At 44.1% G+C, this 13,720-nt stretch overlaps 1 protein-coding gene and 1 pseudogene across 3 annotated transcripts; one reads left to right on the plus strand and one right to left on the minus strand.

The window, feature by feature from the left end:
• Positions 1-3,795, plus strand: part of LOC109759831 (uncharacterized) — a 51,726-nt pseudogene extending 47,931 nt beyond the window's left edge.
• Positions 3,796-7,471: 3,676 nt separating this feature from the next.
• LOC109759832 (villin-1) lies at positions 7,472-13,501 on the minus strand. Of its 3 annotated transcripts, XM_073509302.1 has the most exons (19): positions 13,250-13,477; positions 12,703-12,802; positions 12,533-12,601; positions 12,147-12,383; positions 11,879-12,056; positions 11,660-11,795; positions 11,413-11,575; positions 10,986-11,136; positions 10,811-10,896; positions 10,587-10,742; positions 10,312-10,380; positions 10,128-10,196; positions 9,891-10,028; positions 9,505-9,538; positions 9,281-9,291; positions 9,028-9,168; positions 8,816-8,953; positions 8,622-8,684; positions 7,472-8,195 (listed from the first exon to the last, which is right to left on the minus strand). In XM_073509302.1, exons 1-19 carry the CDS (start codon positions 13,300-13,302, stop codon positions 7,851-7,853), a joined length of 2,337 nt encoding a protein of 778 aa, XP_073365403.1. In that variant the 5' UTR covers positions 13,303-13,477; the 3' UTR covers positions 7,472-7,850. The 3 variants fall into 3 exon arrangements, 2 of the variants coding, with proteins under 2 accessions (XP_073365403.1, XP_073365402.1); XR_012203545.1 differs by lacking the exons at positions 7,472-8,195; positions 8,622-8,684 and adding an exon at positions 9,628-9,756 and having other exon boundaries at positions 9,028-9,291; positions 9,378-9,525; XM_073509301.1 differs by lacking the exons at positions 7,472-8,195; positions 8,622-8,684; positions 8,816-8,953; positions 9,028-9,168; positions 9,281-9,291 and adding an exon at positions 9,628-9,756 and having other exon boundaries at positions 9,296-9,525; positions 13,250-13,501.
• Positions 13,502-13,720: the final 219 nt, after the last annotated feature.

The raw sequence follows: 13,720 nt of genomic DNA on the forward strand, positions 1-13,720 counted from the left end.
AGCCTTATGCATGATGTGGCCGAGCTCATTGACAAAACTCTTTACATGAGGTTGGCTCTACAGATGAATGATATTGTTTCCATTGCACAAATTGCTTTCATTAAGAGGAGAAGCATCCACGATAACTCATTTATGTGCCCAATGTGGCTAGAAGATTTTACCACATCAAGACACACATGCTCCTCTTCAAGCTCAACATAAAGAAGGCCTTGGATTCCTTTAGGTGGGGCCATTTTACAGAAATGTTTAGTCAACATGGCTTCAAAGGCCACATCCGGGGATGGATCTCAACCCTCCCCTCCTCGACTTCTTCTTGAGTTTTTCTCAATGGATTACCGAGGATCAGATCAAGCATGGTTGTGGCATTTTTAGGGGTCTACTGTCCCCTTTTCTCTTTTAGCTCGCCATTGACGTGCTGCACCATGTATTTAGCAAGTATATGACCTAAGGAAAACTTCATCCTCTTGATGGGCATCGCACGAGCATTGTGGTTCCCTTTACCTTGATAATGTGGTTGTTTTATGTGCCCCTATCAAGCAACAAGTCCAATTCCTCGCCACCACGGTTGCCTCTTTTGGATATACTATCAGCCTTGTTACAAATTGCAGAAAGATCCATGTTTCACCTATCTGGTGCAATAACACCAACCTTGATGACATACTCTAGTCCTTCCCGACATGTTTCTTATCCTTCCCCATATGTTACCTTGCACTATCCCTCATGGTCAAAATATTAAGGACGGTCCACTTGCAATAGTTTGAAGATTAAGCCGCTGGGAAATTAGCACCTTGGAGAGGGAAACATTTTCATAATGCAGGCCGCATGTTCTTGGTCAAGGTGGTGCTCACGGCTGTGGCCATACACCATCTTACACTGTTTGACCTCCTGGTGGAGGTTTTTAAGAAGATTGATAGCTTGAGGTGTGCCTATCTTTGGGTGAGGATAAACAAAGTGACAGAAGGCAAGTGAAATTAACTAGGAGCAATTTTGCAAGTTGGAGGAGTTTGTTGGCCCAGAAATTCTTAATCTTGGAAGTTTGCCCTCGTGCTTCACTTACTATGGTTATGGCTTGACTAGGATGGCCAGCAGAGGGTGGGGTGCAGTATGGGGATGTCATGCAACAATGATGAAGTGATCTATTAGTGGCGACCACTTAGGTATGACTAGTAATAGAACTAAAGCCAAATTTTGGGAGTCCTCATGGCTGGAGGGAGTGATGCATAAAGATATAGCACCATTTAAAAAATCCACAAGAAAGGTTGCATTGTGGACATGGTTTTAAGAGATAAGTTTTGGGTTCTACATAGTGGTAGTCAAGGAGGCCTGAAGCTAGAGCACATCCAATAATTCATCATTCTGTAAGACAAACTTGCCAATGCATGTCTTCATCCAACCAAACATCCCAGATACAACCATGAGAAAGTTGACCAACGATGGGAATTATACTGGCTCGTCGGCTTACACGGCTCAGTTCGTCAGCCTCATCTGATCCAATTTGCATGACACAGCTTGGAAGGTTTGGCCGTCCTAAAATGTAAGTTCTTTGCTTGGTTATCCATCAAAAATAGGATTGAAGGATAGAGGTTGCAACGTCGACAGTGACCAAATTGCGACTGGTTCCCTCTTTGCAACCAAGTGCAAGAATTAGTGCCTCACCTCGTCATCAAGTATCGGTTCTTGCCTCAAGTTTGGAACGACATGATCTCTTATCTTCGTCTTCATGCTAGTATGATGCGTTGTCATTGTTTTGAGATGATGAAGTCTTGGTGGAAAGAAATCCTCCTCAATAATTCGTAGCCGAGGAAATCTCTATATTCTTTGCTCCTTCTTGTTCGATGGGATATTTCGAAGGAAAGGAACGCATGTGTCTTTCGAAATAAAGTGATGCTGATGGCGGTCATTGTTTACCTCATCCAAGACGAGGAGCCTCTTTGGGATATTGGGGGGCTAAGCATTTTTGAGTAGTGTAATGTAGGAGAGTAATTTGGTGTCTTTGTGGTTCTTATTTTACGAAGTTCTCTTGTTAATCAATAGAAAGGTAAATATGTTTCCTTGTTCCAACGAAAAGAGCACAAAACCTATAAATAAAAATGACACTTGCACTTGTGATATAATCGATATTGCTAACTGTTTTTTTTTAAGTTTTGTAAATCTTGGGCACCTCAAATTGCATAATATCGATTCCCAAAATTGTAGCACACGTGAAATATGTGTAATTTTTAATAAGATAAATGCAAAATAAATAGCCATGTCATTTTTTTGTATGGGTCGATCCTCTCCAAATAATTATTCACATACTAACTTTTTTCTTTCCATTTTTCTATCAGGCTCATTCCACCATTTCATCTATTTATATGTGGCATAAATCAATTTTGTGAGAGTATTAGGCTTAGCTGGAAGTTCTCTAACCAATAGATTCCTGAGATACTTTGAGGTTCCTTAGATAATTTGAGATCCTAGCTATGTTTTCTGATCTTGGCGAATTTTATATATCTTGTTTTAGAGTGTTGAATTAGTTTTTTCTTTTGTTTCAAAGTGAAACGTAATGTTCCATTACATACCAGCAAATCTGATCTGAAACAAGTGCATTGTTATTTGTTGGTACACGAGAAAAGATTATGATGCACTATGAAACAAGATACATATTTTAATAAAATTTTAGTACTCTTAAACAACACAAAATTTGCCAACAACAAAATAAGGTAAGATAAATCTGAAAGCAATGATGAATGGTGGATGCATGCACGGCATATCCCTGCATGGTAGAAAAGTGACTCTCGATTGACTTCTAAAAATATAATGCTTCTGGGTAAAGGTAGTAGATACTACTTTCGGTTTGTTGTGTTGTGCTCAATTGTACTTCAACTGAATGTTTTATCATAATTAATGAACTCATGAATACTTCCCTTGTAGAGGAAAATCTGGACCGACGCGGAAGACATGGATCTGATCGAGTTGCATCAGACTTGGGGGAACCGCTGGTCGGTGATCGCCCGGCTACTCTCCGACCGGTCGGAGAACGCCGTCAAGAACAACTACAATGCCACCAAGCGTAGTCTGAACGCAAAGCGCCAGCTCAAGAAGAGGAACAGCAAGCAGCCACCTCCTAGCCAGCTCTCCCTTCTTGCGGAGTACATCCGCAGCCTGGAGCCGCACACTGGACCACCAGCGGAGACACCTCTGGTGTCCCCACCATTGTATCATGACCAAGAGCACGGTGAGAAGATGGGGATGGCCCGTAGAGACGCTACCATCATCATCGCCCCTACCACGCAGGCGCACCAGACCTACCCCAATCCGGCCATGACTGGTATGTACTACCACCCAAACCCGACCAACATGCAGTACTGGGCGCCGGATTTGAATGTTGTCGATGGGCAAAACAAGGGGTACTCACACTACATCCCTCCCAATGCACACCTGAACCATTTCCTGTCCTACGGTCTGTTGCCAACGCAGATGGTTAGTGAGCAAGACATCCAGCAGGCAGTCAATGCAAGCATGAACATGTCCGCGTTCACGGGACAACATACCCTCCCGACAAGCAACTTGAAGGCGGTGGCAGAGATGCACCATGAGTCCTCTGCCAACAACCAACTGGGCAACATGGGTGGTGGAGCTAGTGATTGGTCCTACTACTACAGCATGGACGCGGCTTGTCCGAGCGGCTCTGCTGGAGGTAGTGGTAGCGGTAGCGACCCTGATGACATCGACGTGGTGCAGATGGCCTCGAGCGAGTTTGCCACGCAGGACCGGGAGGTGGTCACCCTCAGTCGACTGCCTAGATTCAAGTGAGACATACATGTCCCCGGAGGATTTCATGTCTATGGAGAACACTGAGATTGTATGTGTTGTGCTTATGTACTTTGTTTGATTTGAGTATTTTGTAGTGGTACTTTATGTGGTCCATTTGGGGAGGTACATTAATTTGTTCGTGTTTGCTAATCCTCGGGAAATCGTTTCAGTCGATTTCGGTAGAGAAGAGGTTGAAAAAGAAATTGCAAAGGTGAGACGGCCAGCCGCGGCGTCTCCAATGTGCCCGAGATAGAAACGATGTTGCTGGCCTCGACATCTGCATGGAGGACTAGCAGAGGGTTGGTAGGTTCAAATTGAGAGGTGTGTGGTCATCAACGACAGAATATATGGCACGGTGGGTGGGAATTAGAGGAAAGGCATGAGCGGCAGCATATCAGATAAGAAAGGGTAGTGGGGCAATGTGCAACAATGTTGTCAGTTAGGGTGGAGGTGGTGGTGCTCCCGACGATACAAATGGGTCAGTTGGAAGAGGAAACCACTAGAGGAGGAAGAAGGGTGGCCAACAAATCAACGAAAACAAAAAGGGAGCAGTCAGACACACTTGAGGTTAAGATGATAGAGTTGAATAAGTGAAGTTGAAAAAAAATTGTGTCCAAAACATCGCAATTCATATAGTGTAGCTAGAATAGACGATGCAGTTTTAAAAGTGTAACTGAAACACGCGATGCAGTTGAAACATTGTTGTTGAACGAGCGATATATGTAGTTGAAACACATGAAAAATGTAGTTGAAACACATGATGAAGTTGTGAAAATGTTGTTGAATCAACTACATTTAGTGCATACTAGTTTCTTACCAACTAAACATTTATGAGTTAGCATTTCGCTTGTGCATATACTTACGATCTACTTCCTTTAGAACTTTGGTGAAGCCATGTCATTATTATTTTTTAGTTTTTTGCATAGAGTGGCATCTTGTCGATAGTATCCTTTATCTCCTCCACTGTTGCCCTTCCTCTTCATTTTTTCCTAGTTCCACTCGCTCAAGGGATCAATATGCATTGATGGATTTTGATGTTCTCTTCATCTTCTCCAAACTTGAGTGGTCGACAGAGCCATGCATCATAGCATCTGCTCTCTCTTTTACGCAAGGAGCTACTCCATTCTTACCACCCCCCTCCGCAATGTAGCTTTGTATTTGTGGCACTTCCCGGGCCTCTCATGTCCTTTGTTTACTAAAAGTGCCTCGATTGTCTTACGTAATCTTATGTTTAGGTAATCACTATACCGCAGTTCACCATGAGGCCGATGTAGCAACATAAATCTTGGGATAAACAATGTCAATGTTGGATTTGATGTGTGTCAATGTAGCAACAAGGATGTGTGACAAACCAAACCAATAAATTGGAGAAGAAATACGAGGCTATATTAATCATGCATAAAAGAGTTCAGAGAAAACCCAAATAATATTCATGGATAGATATGACCATAAACTCACAATTCATCGGATCTCAACAAACACACCGTAAAAATGAATTACATCGGATAGAACTCCAAGAACATCTAGGAGAGCATTGTATTGAAGAACATCGAGAGAGAAGAAGTCATCTAGCTACTAACTATGGACCCGTAGGTCTGTGATAAACTACTCACGCATCATGGGAGGGGCAGCAAGGGTTGATGAAGAACCCCTCCGTGATTGTTTCCCCCTCCGGCAGAGTGCCAAAAAGGCCTCTAGATTGGATCTCGTGGTTCTGGAACTTGCGGCGGCGGAAAAAGTATTTCGTGGACTCCCCCGGGGGTTTTGGGATTTATGGGTATTTATAGAGGCGGAATTAGGTCAGACGGAGCCTCAGGGGCCCCACCACCCATCAGGGCGCGCCTACCCCCTGGGCCCACCCTGGTGGGTGGTGGGCCCATGCTCCCACGTCTGGTCTTCTCCCGAAACTTCAAGTGTTCATTATGTCCAGAAAAAATCTCCAAAAAGTTTCATGGCATTTGGACTTCGTTTGGTATTGATATTCTACGAAACCAAAAACAAGCAAAAAACAGCAGCTGGCACTGGGAAACTTAGTACATGTGTGAATATATAGACAAACTAAGTGTCACTAGTATGCCTCTACTTGACTAGCTCGTTGAATCAAAGATGGTTAAGTTTCCTAGCCATAGACATGAGTTGTCATTTGATTAACGGGATCACATCATTAGAGAATGATGTGATTGACTTGACCCATTCCGTTAGCTTAGCATTCGATCGTTTAGTATATTGCTATTGCTTTCTTCATGACTTATACATGTTCCTACGACTATGAGATTATGCAACTCCCGAATATCGGAGGAACACTTTGTGTGCTACCAAACGTCACAACGTAACTGGGTGATTATAAAGGTGCTCTACAGGTGTCTCTGATGGTACTTGTTGAGTTGGCATAGATCAAGATTAGGATTTGTCACTCCAATTGTCGGAGAGGTATCTCCGGACCCTCTCGGTAATGCACATCACAATAAGCCTGACAAGCAATGCAACTAATGAGTTAGTAGCGGGATGATGTATTGCAGAATGAGTAAAGAGACTTGCCGGTAACGAGATTGAACTAGGTATTGAGATACCGACGATCGAATCTCGGGCAAGTAACATACCGATGACAAAGGGAACAACGTATGTTGTTATGCAGTTTGACCGATAAAGATCTTCATAGAATATTTAGGAGCCAATATGAGCATCCAGGTTCCGCTATTGGTTATTGACCGGAGACGAGTCTCGGTCATGTCTACATAGTTCTCAAACCCATAGGGTCCGCACACTTAACGTTCGGTGACGATCGGTAATATGAGTTTATGTGTTTTGATGTACCGAAGGTAATTCGGAGTCCCAGATATGATCACGGACATGACGGGGAGTCTCGAAATGGTCGAGACATAAAGATCGATATATTGGATGACTATGTTTGGACTTCGGAAAGGTTCCGGGCAAGTTCGGACAAATACCGGAGTACCGGGGGGTTACCGGAACACCCCCCCCCCCCCCCCCCCGGAGTGTAATGGGCCTATTGGGCCTTAGTGGAGAAGAGGAGGGGCGGCCAGGGCAGGCCACGTGCCCCCTCGCCCTCTAGTCCGAATTGGACAAGGAGGGGGGGCGCCCCCCTTTCCTTCCCCCTCTCTCCTACTCCTACTCTTGGAAGGGTTGGAGTCCTACTCCCGGTGGGAGTAGGACTCCCCTTGGGGCGCGCCTAGGAGGGCCGGCCCCTCCCCCTCCTCCACTCCTTTATATAAGGGGGAGGGGGCACCCCATAGACACACAAGTTGATCAGTTGATCTTTTAGCCGTGTGCGGTGCCCCCTCACCATAATCCACCTGGGTCATATCGTAGTGGTGCTTAGGCGAAGCCCTGCGTCGGTAGCATCATCATCACCGTCATCACGCCGTCATGCTGACGGAACTCTCCCTCGAAGCTCTGCTGGATCGGAGTTCGTGGGACGTCACCGAGCTGAACGTGTGCTGAACTCAGAGGTGCCATGTGTTCGGTATTTGGATCGGTCGAATCGTGAAGACGTACGACTACGTCAACCGCGTTCTCATAACGCTTCCGCTTACGGTCTACGAGGGTACGTGGACAACACTCTCCCCTCTCGTTGCTATGCATCACCATGATCTTGCGTGTGCGTAGGAATTTTTTTGAAATTACTATGTTCCCCAACAATATCTTGATATCATAGTTACTCAATTTATTACTATGCATCTTACTTCATACGGTTTCATACCATGATACTTAAATGTGTGCCATCTCACCAAAAATACTTAGTTGGCATGCACGATACTTTCTCTCTTCATTTTTATAAGACGTTTTAGAACATTCGGACAATGCCCAAAATAGTTCAAAGCTGGCTGTCCAAAACATCTTATAAAAACGAACGGAGGGAGTACTAGTTTTATGACATTTTCGTTCTGATTAGCCTAGGACGAGGCGAAATCACGTTCTCTGATGGAGGACTTTGACTGCAGTTCATCCCCTAGGGCAAGCAAATATCGGGCGTATGTTACGGTACAGGTACAGGTTTCACCTATCCTCCTCCGGTGTGCACCAGGGAGCTCTGCTCACCGTCGTCGACCAGGACTCCCTATGGCCGTAGGGGAGGGGAGATGTGCGGCCGCTGTCCCCGGCGCGTGCAGCGAGGAGGAAGGGAAGAGCCGCCGCGCCGTTGCTGGCGTCGACGGCGACGACGACGCGCGGCTCTTGAGAGACCAGGATGGTGTTGCCGGCGACGCCGACGCTGCGGATGAAGGTGGCGGCAGTCTCTCCCTAGCGGTCCTCCCGGCAGAGGCAGACCCAAACGTCCTCCTCGCCGCCGCCGGCTGCTGCTGCTGCTGCTCCGGTGTTGTTGGCTCTGACGATATCTCCTGTCTTCGCGACGAAGACTTGCGCAAGCTCCTGTCCGGTGTCTGTCACAGAAGGAGGGCCATTTTAAGATTGAAAACAGTTGGCAAACGTCAGACTGTAACTATGTCTAATTTTATTAGTTTTAAAGGGGCTAGCAATTTCATTTTGGAAGTTATGGTATTGGCAAGCAATGAAATAAATGCTGCTATGAACAGTAGTATTAAATCACTATTCACGTAGAATTTTTATATCCTCGAAATGCGATGAAATTTAATTCCGGCATTTAACAGGTTTATAGAATATCACCCCCCTTGTATAAAATGTTCTGTTAGATTTTCCCCAAATTTCATAAATGTGGTTTCCATTGAGTATGCACGGTGACAGATTGTTTTCAGCTGATAGTTAAACTATTAGTCTTCAGGCAAATTTTTACTGTTGAGACAGGTTGTTTTGAAGGAAATTAGTGAGATAAGGTAATAAACTATAACCTCCATTTTTGGTGAAAGCCCTTTCAGCATTGCCAGCTTCCTCTCAAATGAGTTGCCCAGCATCTACATGCAACAAATAGAGAAACTAGTCATTAGATTGATCTAGAATTGATCGAGTGGGCAGCCACATTTTATGAGATTTGTGAACAACTCAAAATGAAGCCAGCATTGATGTGCACTTCAGTAGCACTTACAGCTGCAGCTTGTTTTGAGCTATCCCAGTTGAAGAAGCTGGTGAAAAATGCAGGTTCATCCCCTTCCGCGACAGCATACACGGTTGTGTCATTGATCGACCGTGGTCCATCCCGAGCAATGCCTGCCTGAAGGAACATCTGCAGGTAATGGAGAAGCACACTGAGTTTTGTGATTTCCCCGTCGCATAATCACAAGTTGGAAACACTATGACCTTGCCGAAGTCGAGGGCGTGCTCCTTGGACGTGACACCTGAGTGAAGTCCAACCCAGACGAAGATTTCTTCGCCGCAGTCCAGTATCAACGTCTCCTCAGTTGCCAGATCATCCTGCGAGAAGCTGAATACCTCCTTTGCCTGGAAGAATGGAATACCATAAGAAACTATTCAACCTTTTCAACAGAAATCAACAAGGTACGAGTCGGATGTATCCTTCATTTCTTGTGGTTCATTGTAAAATAGCACTAACCTTGAACAGACCTGAAAACAATCATATAGCAGGGTCAGAACTGATCTTATGCGCAGAGGCTATTGGAAGGAAAAATATATAACATTGTTGCACACACATTGTTGAAAAGTACACGTATACAGATGTGGATCTGTTGGCCAACCCTTGACACACTTTTCTTTGGAGTATTCTGATCTTCCTCCTAATGTTGTCCAGAAACGGTCAGGTTCAGAACCTTCTCTTACTAACAATGATTGCTTCAGTGGCTGCAAAATAGCACTAAATATAGTCCATAAGGGGAATACATTACAATCTATAGAAATATTGTAATAAGACACAAAGGGGTTTGTTTGCAGTGTTATCCTTACACACAACTTATCCATCATTCTATCAAGTAGAACATGGTCACTGGGTGAAGAAAGACTTCCTAGCCACGTAAAGAAAGAAGCGCCGTCTTGCAAAATGTAACAGTGTGACGAATTAAGCGAACTTGCGGCCTGCAATTCAGTAAGTAATCCAGTAACCATAGGATGATTTAGAACAGCAGAGGATTAAATGATATTTAAGTGTGATTTGGCGTAAAAGGCTAACTCTGAATATGCATTTGTATTCTGGTTTTGCCCAAACTCACCAGATGAACCTGAATGGCTTGTATGCAATCAGGTCTCAGCCCTTGAACCCGGAATAATGCAGCCCCATCTTTCTGGTACTGTTCAGTTCTATTGCTTTTCTGCAGAATAGAGTTCTTATATGCAGTACTCCTGCCACCCTGCGAACGAAGATGAGAAACTCCAGCATTCATATCCAAGTAGTATGCATCCCTTCATTAACATCCAAGTACATGAACCACGCAACATGAGAAGTATACCTTGAATATGATCAATGACTTGAATACTAGGAAAAACAACTCTGGTTCTCTGCCCTCAAGCACTTGCCCCTGAAATTGCACTTCGCAATTGAGTGATACTTGAATAGCATGGCAAAGACTCTGTTTTTATTTTTGTTTGTCAACGCTAGGATTTAGAGTGGGATTAAGGAGTGAATTAGCTCACCACAACTGCACGTCCTTTGACTGAATCAGCCATGCTTGACATCAATGAAACTGTGGCAACTCTATCTTCCTGCAGCCAAATTCACAAACTAATTTAAGTAACATGCAAACTACTGACAACATGCTATATGCGTAAACAGAATCAATCACTATCTCAGTAGCATGGCTGCAGCTGACCATGTTATGGCTTTAATTTCTGATTGGTGAAAGTGTTCCTTAGCAAGGGAAAATATGAAAAAGTGCCTTTGATTTACGCAAGACTAGCAAAGAGTAAACCTGTACACTATCTTGTCCAAACCAAGCAAGGAACAGATGATAATCTTTTCCATCTTCAGCGTAGCTGTACTGTATGATATAGCAATCTCCGTTGTAAAGTTGCTCCTGCTCCTCGGTGCAAAGGAGTGTTACACAACCACGGTCCACCAGCCAAACCTGTGGTATATCCTATTTTGTTAAAAGACGGATTCACGCATGCATCGCATCTAGGCAATGAATTTTACCTTCAGACAACCATTACTACTGATGAGCTGCCGAGGTTTATCATCTGGAATTTCTGCAACATCATATCCCTGATGCTTGAAAATTGCTGCAACACAATTCTGCATTAGACCTTGCCATGATATTCGCAGATTTAATGAAACCAATAGTTACAGAAAATTACTATGGTCCTCACACCTGCCACTTTCTGCCGCCCTGCCTCGTACAACTTCTGCACAACATTCTTAGGCCAATGCTGAAAATGCAGCTTAAAATCGACAATTTCATGACCTTCAGTCATTATAACAGTGCGGCCAATTGATGATCTGCCTTGTAAGTGTACGTACTCCTACAAAAATAAGAATTTGTTTCAAGCTTATGGAAAGACTAAAGTAGATACCACTAATCAAACATGTTAGCACCCCTCATCTGTTTCTTGTATGGTTGTAACTCATCTGAACTATATATTTTCTGAAGATAACAAATATATGCATATGAGCATATTAAGAAAACAATTGTGGTTCTGGTAGGAACTTTCCTACCAAGTTAGCCTACAAAATAACTAGCAGATATGCAATGATAGCAAAAAGGAAAAAGGAAAATAATCAGGTATCCTTATGCTTACCTCTAATGCGGTAGCAGATGTCTTCTTCTCTGAAACTAGTGTTGTCATCCCTATCCACAAGAATATTTCAGTTCCACAGTCCAGTATGTAACTTCTGTCGGACTTCAGCATTTCTCTTTCTAAAACGTGTGTCTCCATGGGAACAAGGATTCTCTTGTTAATCCTACATACAGGAAAGTTTACAAATATAGTTTTACATACTAACTCAAGGTTACAAATGGAGTCTGAATTAAGCGGGGGAAGTCACCAAAAAAGTTTCTTGGGTGAGGTAGTCATCGGTCCCCCATTGGCTGCGTCTGGTACATCACGAGGAATAGGCGCATAGCCTCCAAAGAGGTTCCAAAACTCACCAGCATCTGAATCACTAGCAAGCTTTCCATCCTCTATACAATCAGTAACAAACAAAAATAAAAACCTAAGAATATTCTATCCTTGCTAATGGAGATGTAATTTCATTCAACACTACCTATTATCCCGATCTCACATCTGCCGCAGTGTCGGTTTTCTCTCAGATGCTTTATGACATCTAGTGCCATAGCCCTTGTTTGTATGCAAGAATTACAACCGCTGAAAAGGAAAATCTTGGATGGTGTGTCCACTATAAATGCCGCCTTATGATCCAGAGAGGACCGCGAAAATGGAACCTACAAACATCATCAGAGTTGTCAGTCGTTAGTAGTCTTGCATTGACTCACTGAGATGTGCTGGAAATTCTTTGGTGTAGCAATTTTTACTTCTCTTAGACGAGCTACATGCTCTCCTTCGCACCGAAACATCGTGGTCCCGTCGCATTCATCCCCAGATCTTCTCCAGTGCGAAGAGAAGCTACCTTGTACAGGGATGATGCATGGTTTGAAGTATGACAAGAACTTGTCGGATTCTTCGCCCTGTGTTTCCCTGCACTGGATCGCGTGAGAGCCCAGCGCCGCATCCAACTCAATGGCCTTGTCAGAGGCCATCAAACAATCTTCCTAGGTGACCAAAATGCAGGATGGACAGCAGGACACAAAGTAAGTCATAAGCAAAAGGCATTGCTAAGAAAAGAGTGACAAGAGGGCCCAATTAATTGATGTGGTCGTAACACACACACACACACACACACACACACACACACACACACCTCTTTGGCCTCCTCCCCTATCCAGTAATGCACATTATGCCTTCGAGTTCCGCTCTTGACTTCAGCTGTCTGAAACATTGTACAACATTTGAAATTACTCAGTGATGTAAATAGGCTAATAAAATGTACGATTTTACAGCTGAAGCAGCCTACCCTGGAGAAGGACTTACATGGAGTATGATATAGCAGTTCCCAGTGTAGAACTTGCCATGCAAGGATTTTGCAATTGGGACTACATTGGTGCCCATAATACACCAGATATCCAGCCCTCTGGAATATTGTATTAATTTAAAGTTAAAAATTTTAATAAAAAATTGTACAGCCTAAGCTAGATTTATACTGCATAACATTTACTTCACTGGGGTAAAATGAAGAACAATATTTCTTAATGCATAAAACTTTTGAAGACACAAACATTTATTTCCACGTTCATTCCCTGATTTGAGAGTTCCAAGCAGTTACTTTTCTTACAGATCTAAGTAGTAACAGAGCAGCGTTATTGCAGTACTGCTGCTCCCCGGTAAAAAAAATGAACAGTGGCATTTTCTGAAGCGAAAGGGTAAAATTAGATGAGAGGGGGGAAGAGAAGGAATCAGGGAGGCATATTCAAATGCTGATCCAAGCTTTGCCCGGAATCTAGTCCGAGAGAACAACTGAAAAAGAAGAAAAGGAACAGCAAAGAGGGTGAGGGGTTAGGGAGCAGGAGAGGGGACGTACGCCTTGTCGCCGACGCCGAGGAACTCGCCGTCGACGCCCTTCATTGTCGACATGGCCCCTCGAAGCACGGCGGCAAGAGGAGGCAATGCGAGCTCGTCCCCACCAAACAAGTGACCAGAGCAGGGGAGGAAGAAGATGAAGAAAAGAAGAAAAGGAAAGGTGAGCAAGCAGCTGGTAGTGAAGTTTGGTGGAGCTGCAGAGGCTAAACAATTACGCACTTTCCCCTCCAGCGGGCTCCACCAGAGCCGAGAAAGGTAATGGCGAGAGAAATAGAGAGCGCGTCCATTGCTTTGCCTTGAAGGGCGTGACGTGCGAATTTACCGTGCTGTCTGACTCGCACTCCCCGTGTTGTAGGGGCATCTCCGCAATCAACAAGGACGCGTTTGGTTAGTTTCTGGTTCAGTATCTCTCGGTCATTACCTTTTTTTTTAAGACAATCAGCACGAAAAGTCCATTCTGTACCCGAGCTCA

Source organism: Aegilops tauschii, chromosome 1 (genome assembly GCF_002575655.3).
Source record: "Aegilops tauschii subsp. strangulata cultivar AL8/78 chromosome 1, Aet v6.0, whole genome shotgun sequence".
In the NCBI taxonomy this organism is placed as follows: domain Eukaryota; kingdom Viridiplantae; phylum Streptophyta; class Magnoliopsida; order Poales; family Poaceae; genus Aegilops; species Aegilops tauschii.

What these genes read in the sequence shown, in the direction of transcription:
- LOC109759832 (XM_073509302.1), bottom strand. Translation starts at nt 13,302, where the DNA reads ATGTCGACAATGAAGGGCGTCGACGGCGAGTTCCTCGGCGTCGGCGAC. An exon ending in ACGCCCTCGACTTCGGCAAG is followed by an intron (nt 8,954 to 9,027) that starts GTCATAGTGTTT and finishes CATTACCTGCAG; the next exon opens with ATGTTCCTTCAGGCAGGCAT. An exon ending in GGCTTTCACCAAAAATGGAG is followed by an intron (nt 8,196 to 8,621) that starts GTTATAGTTTAT and finishes CTTCTGTGACAG; the next exon opens with ACACCGGACAGGAGCTTGCG.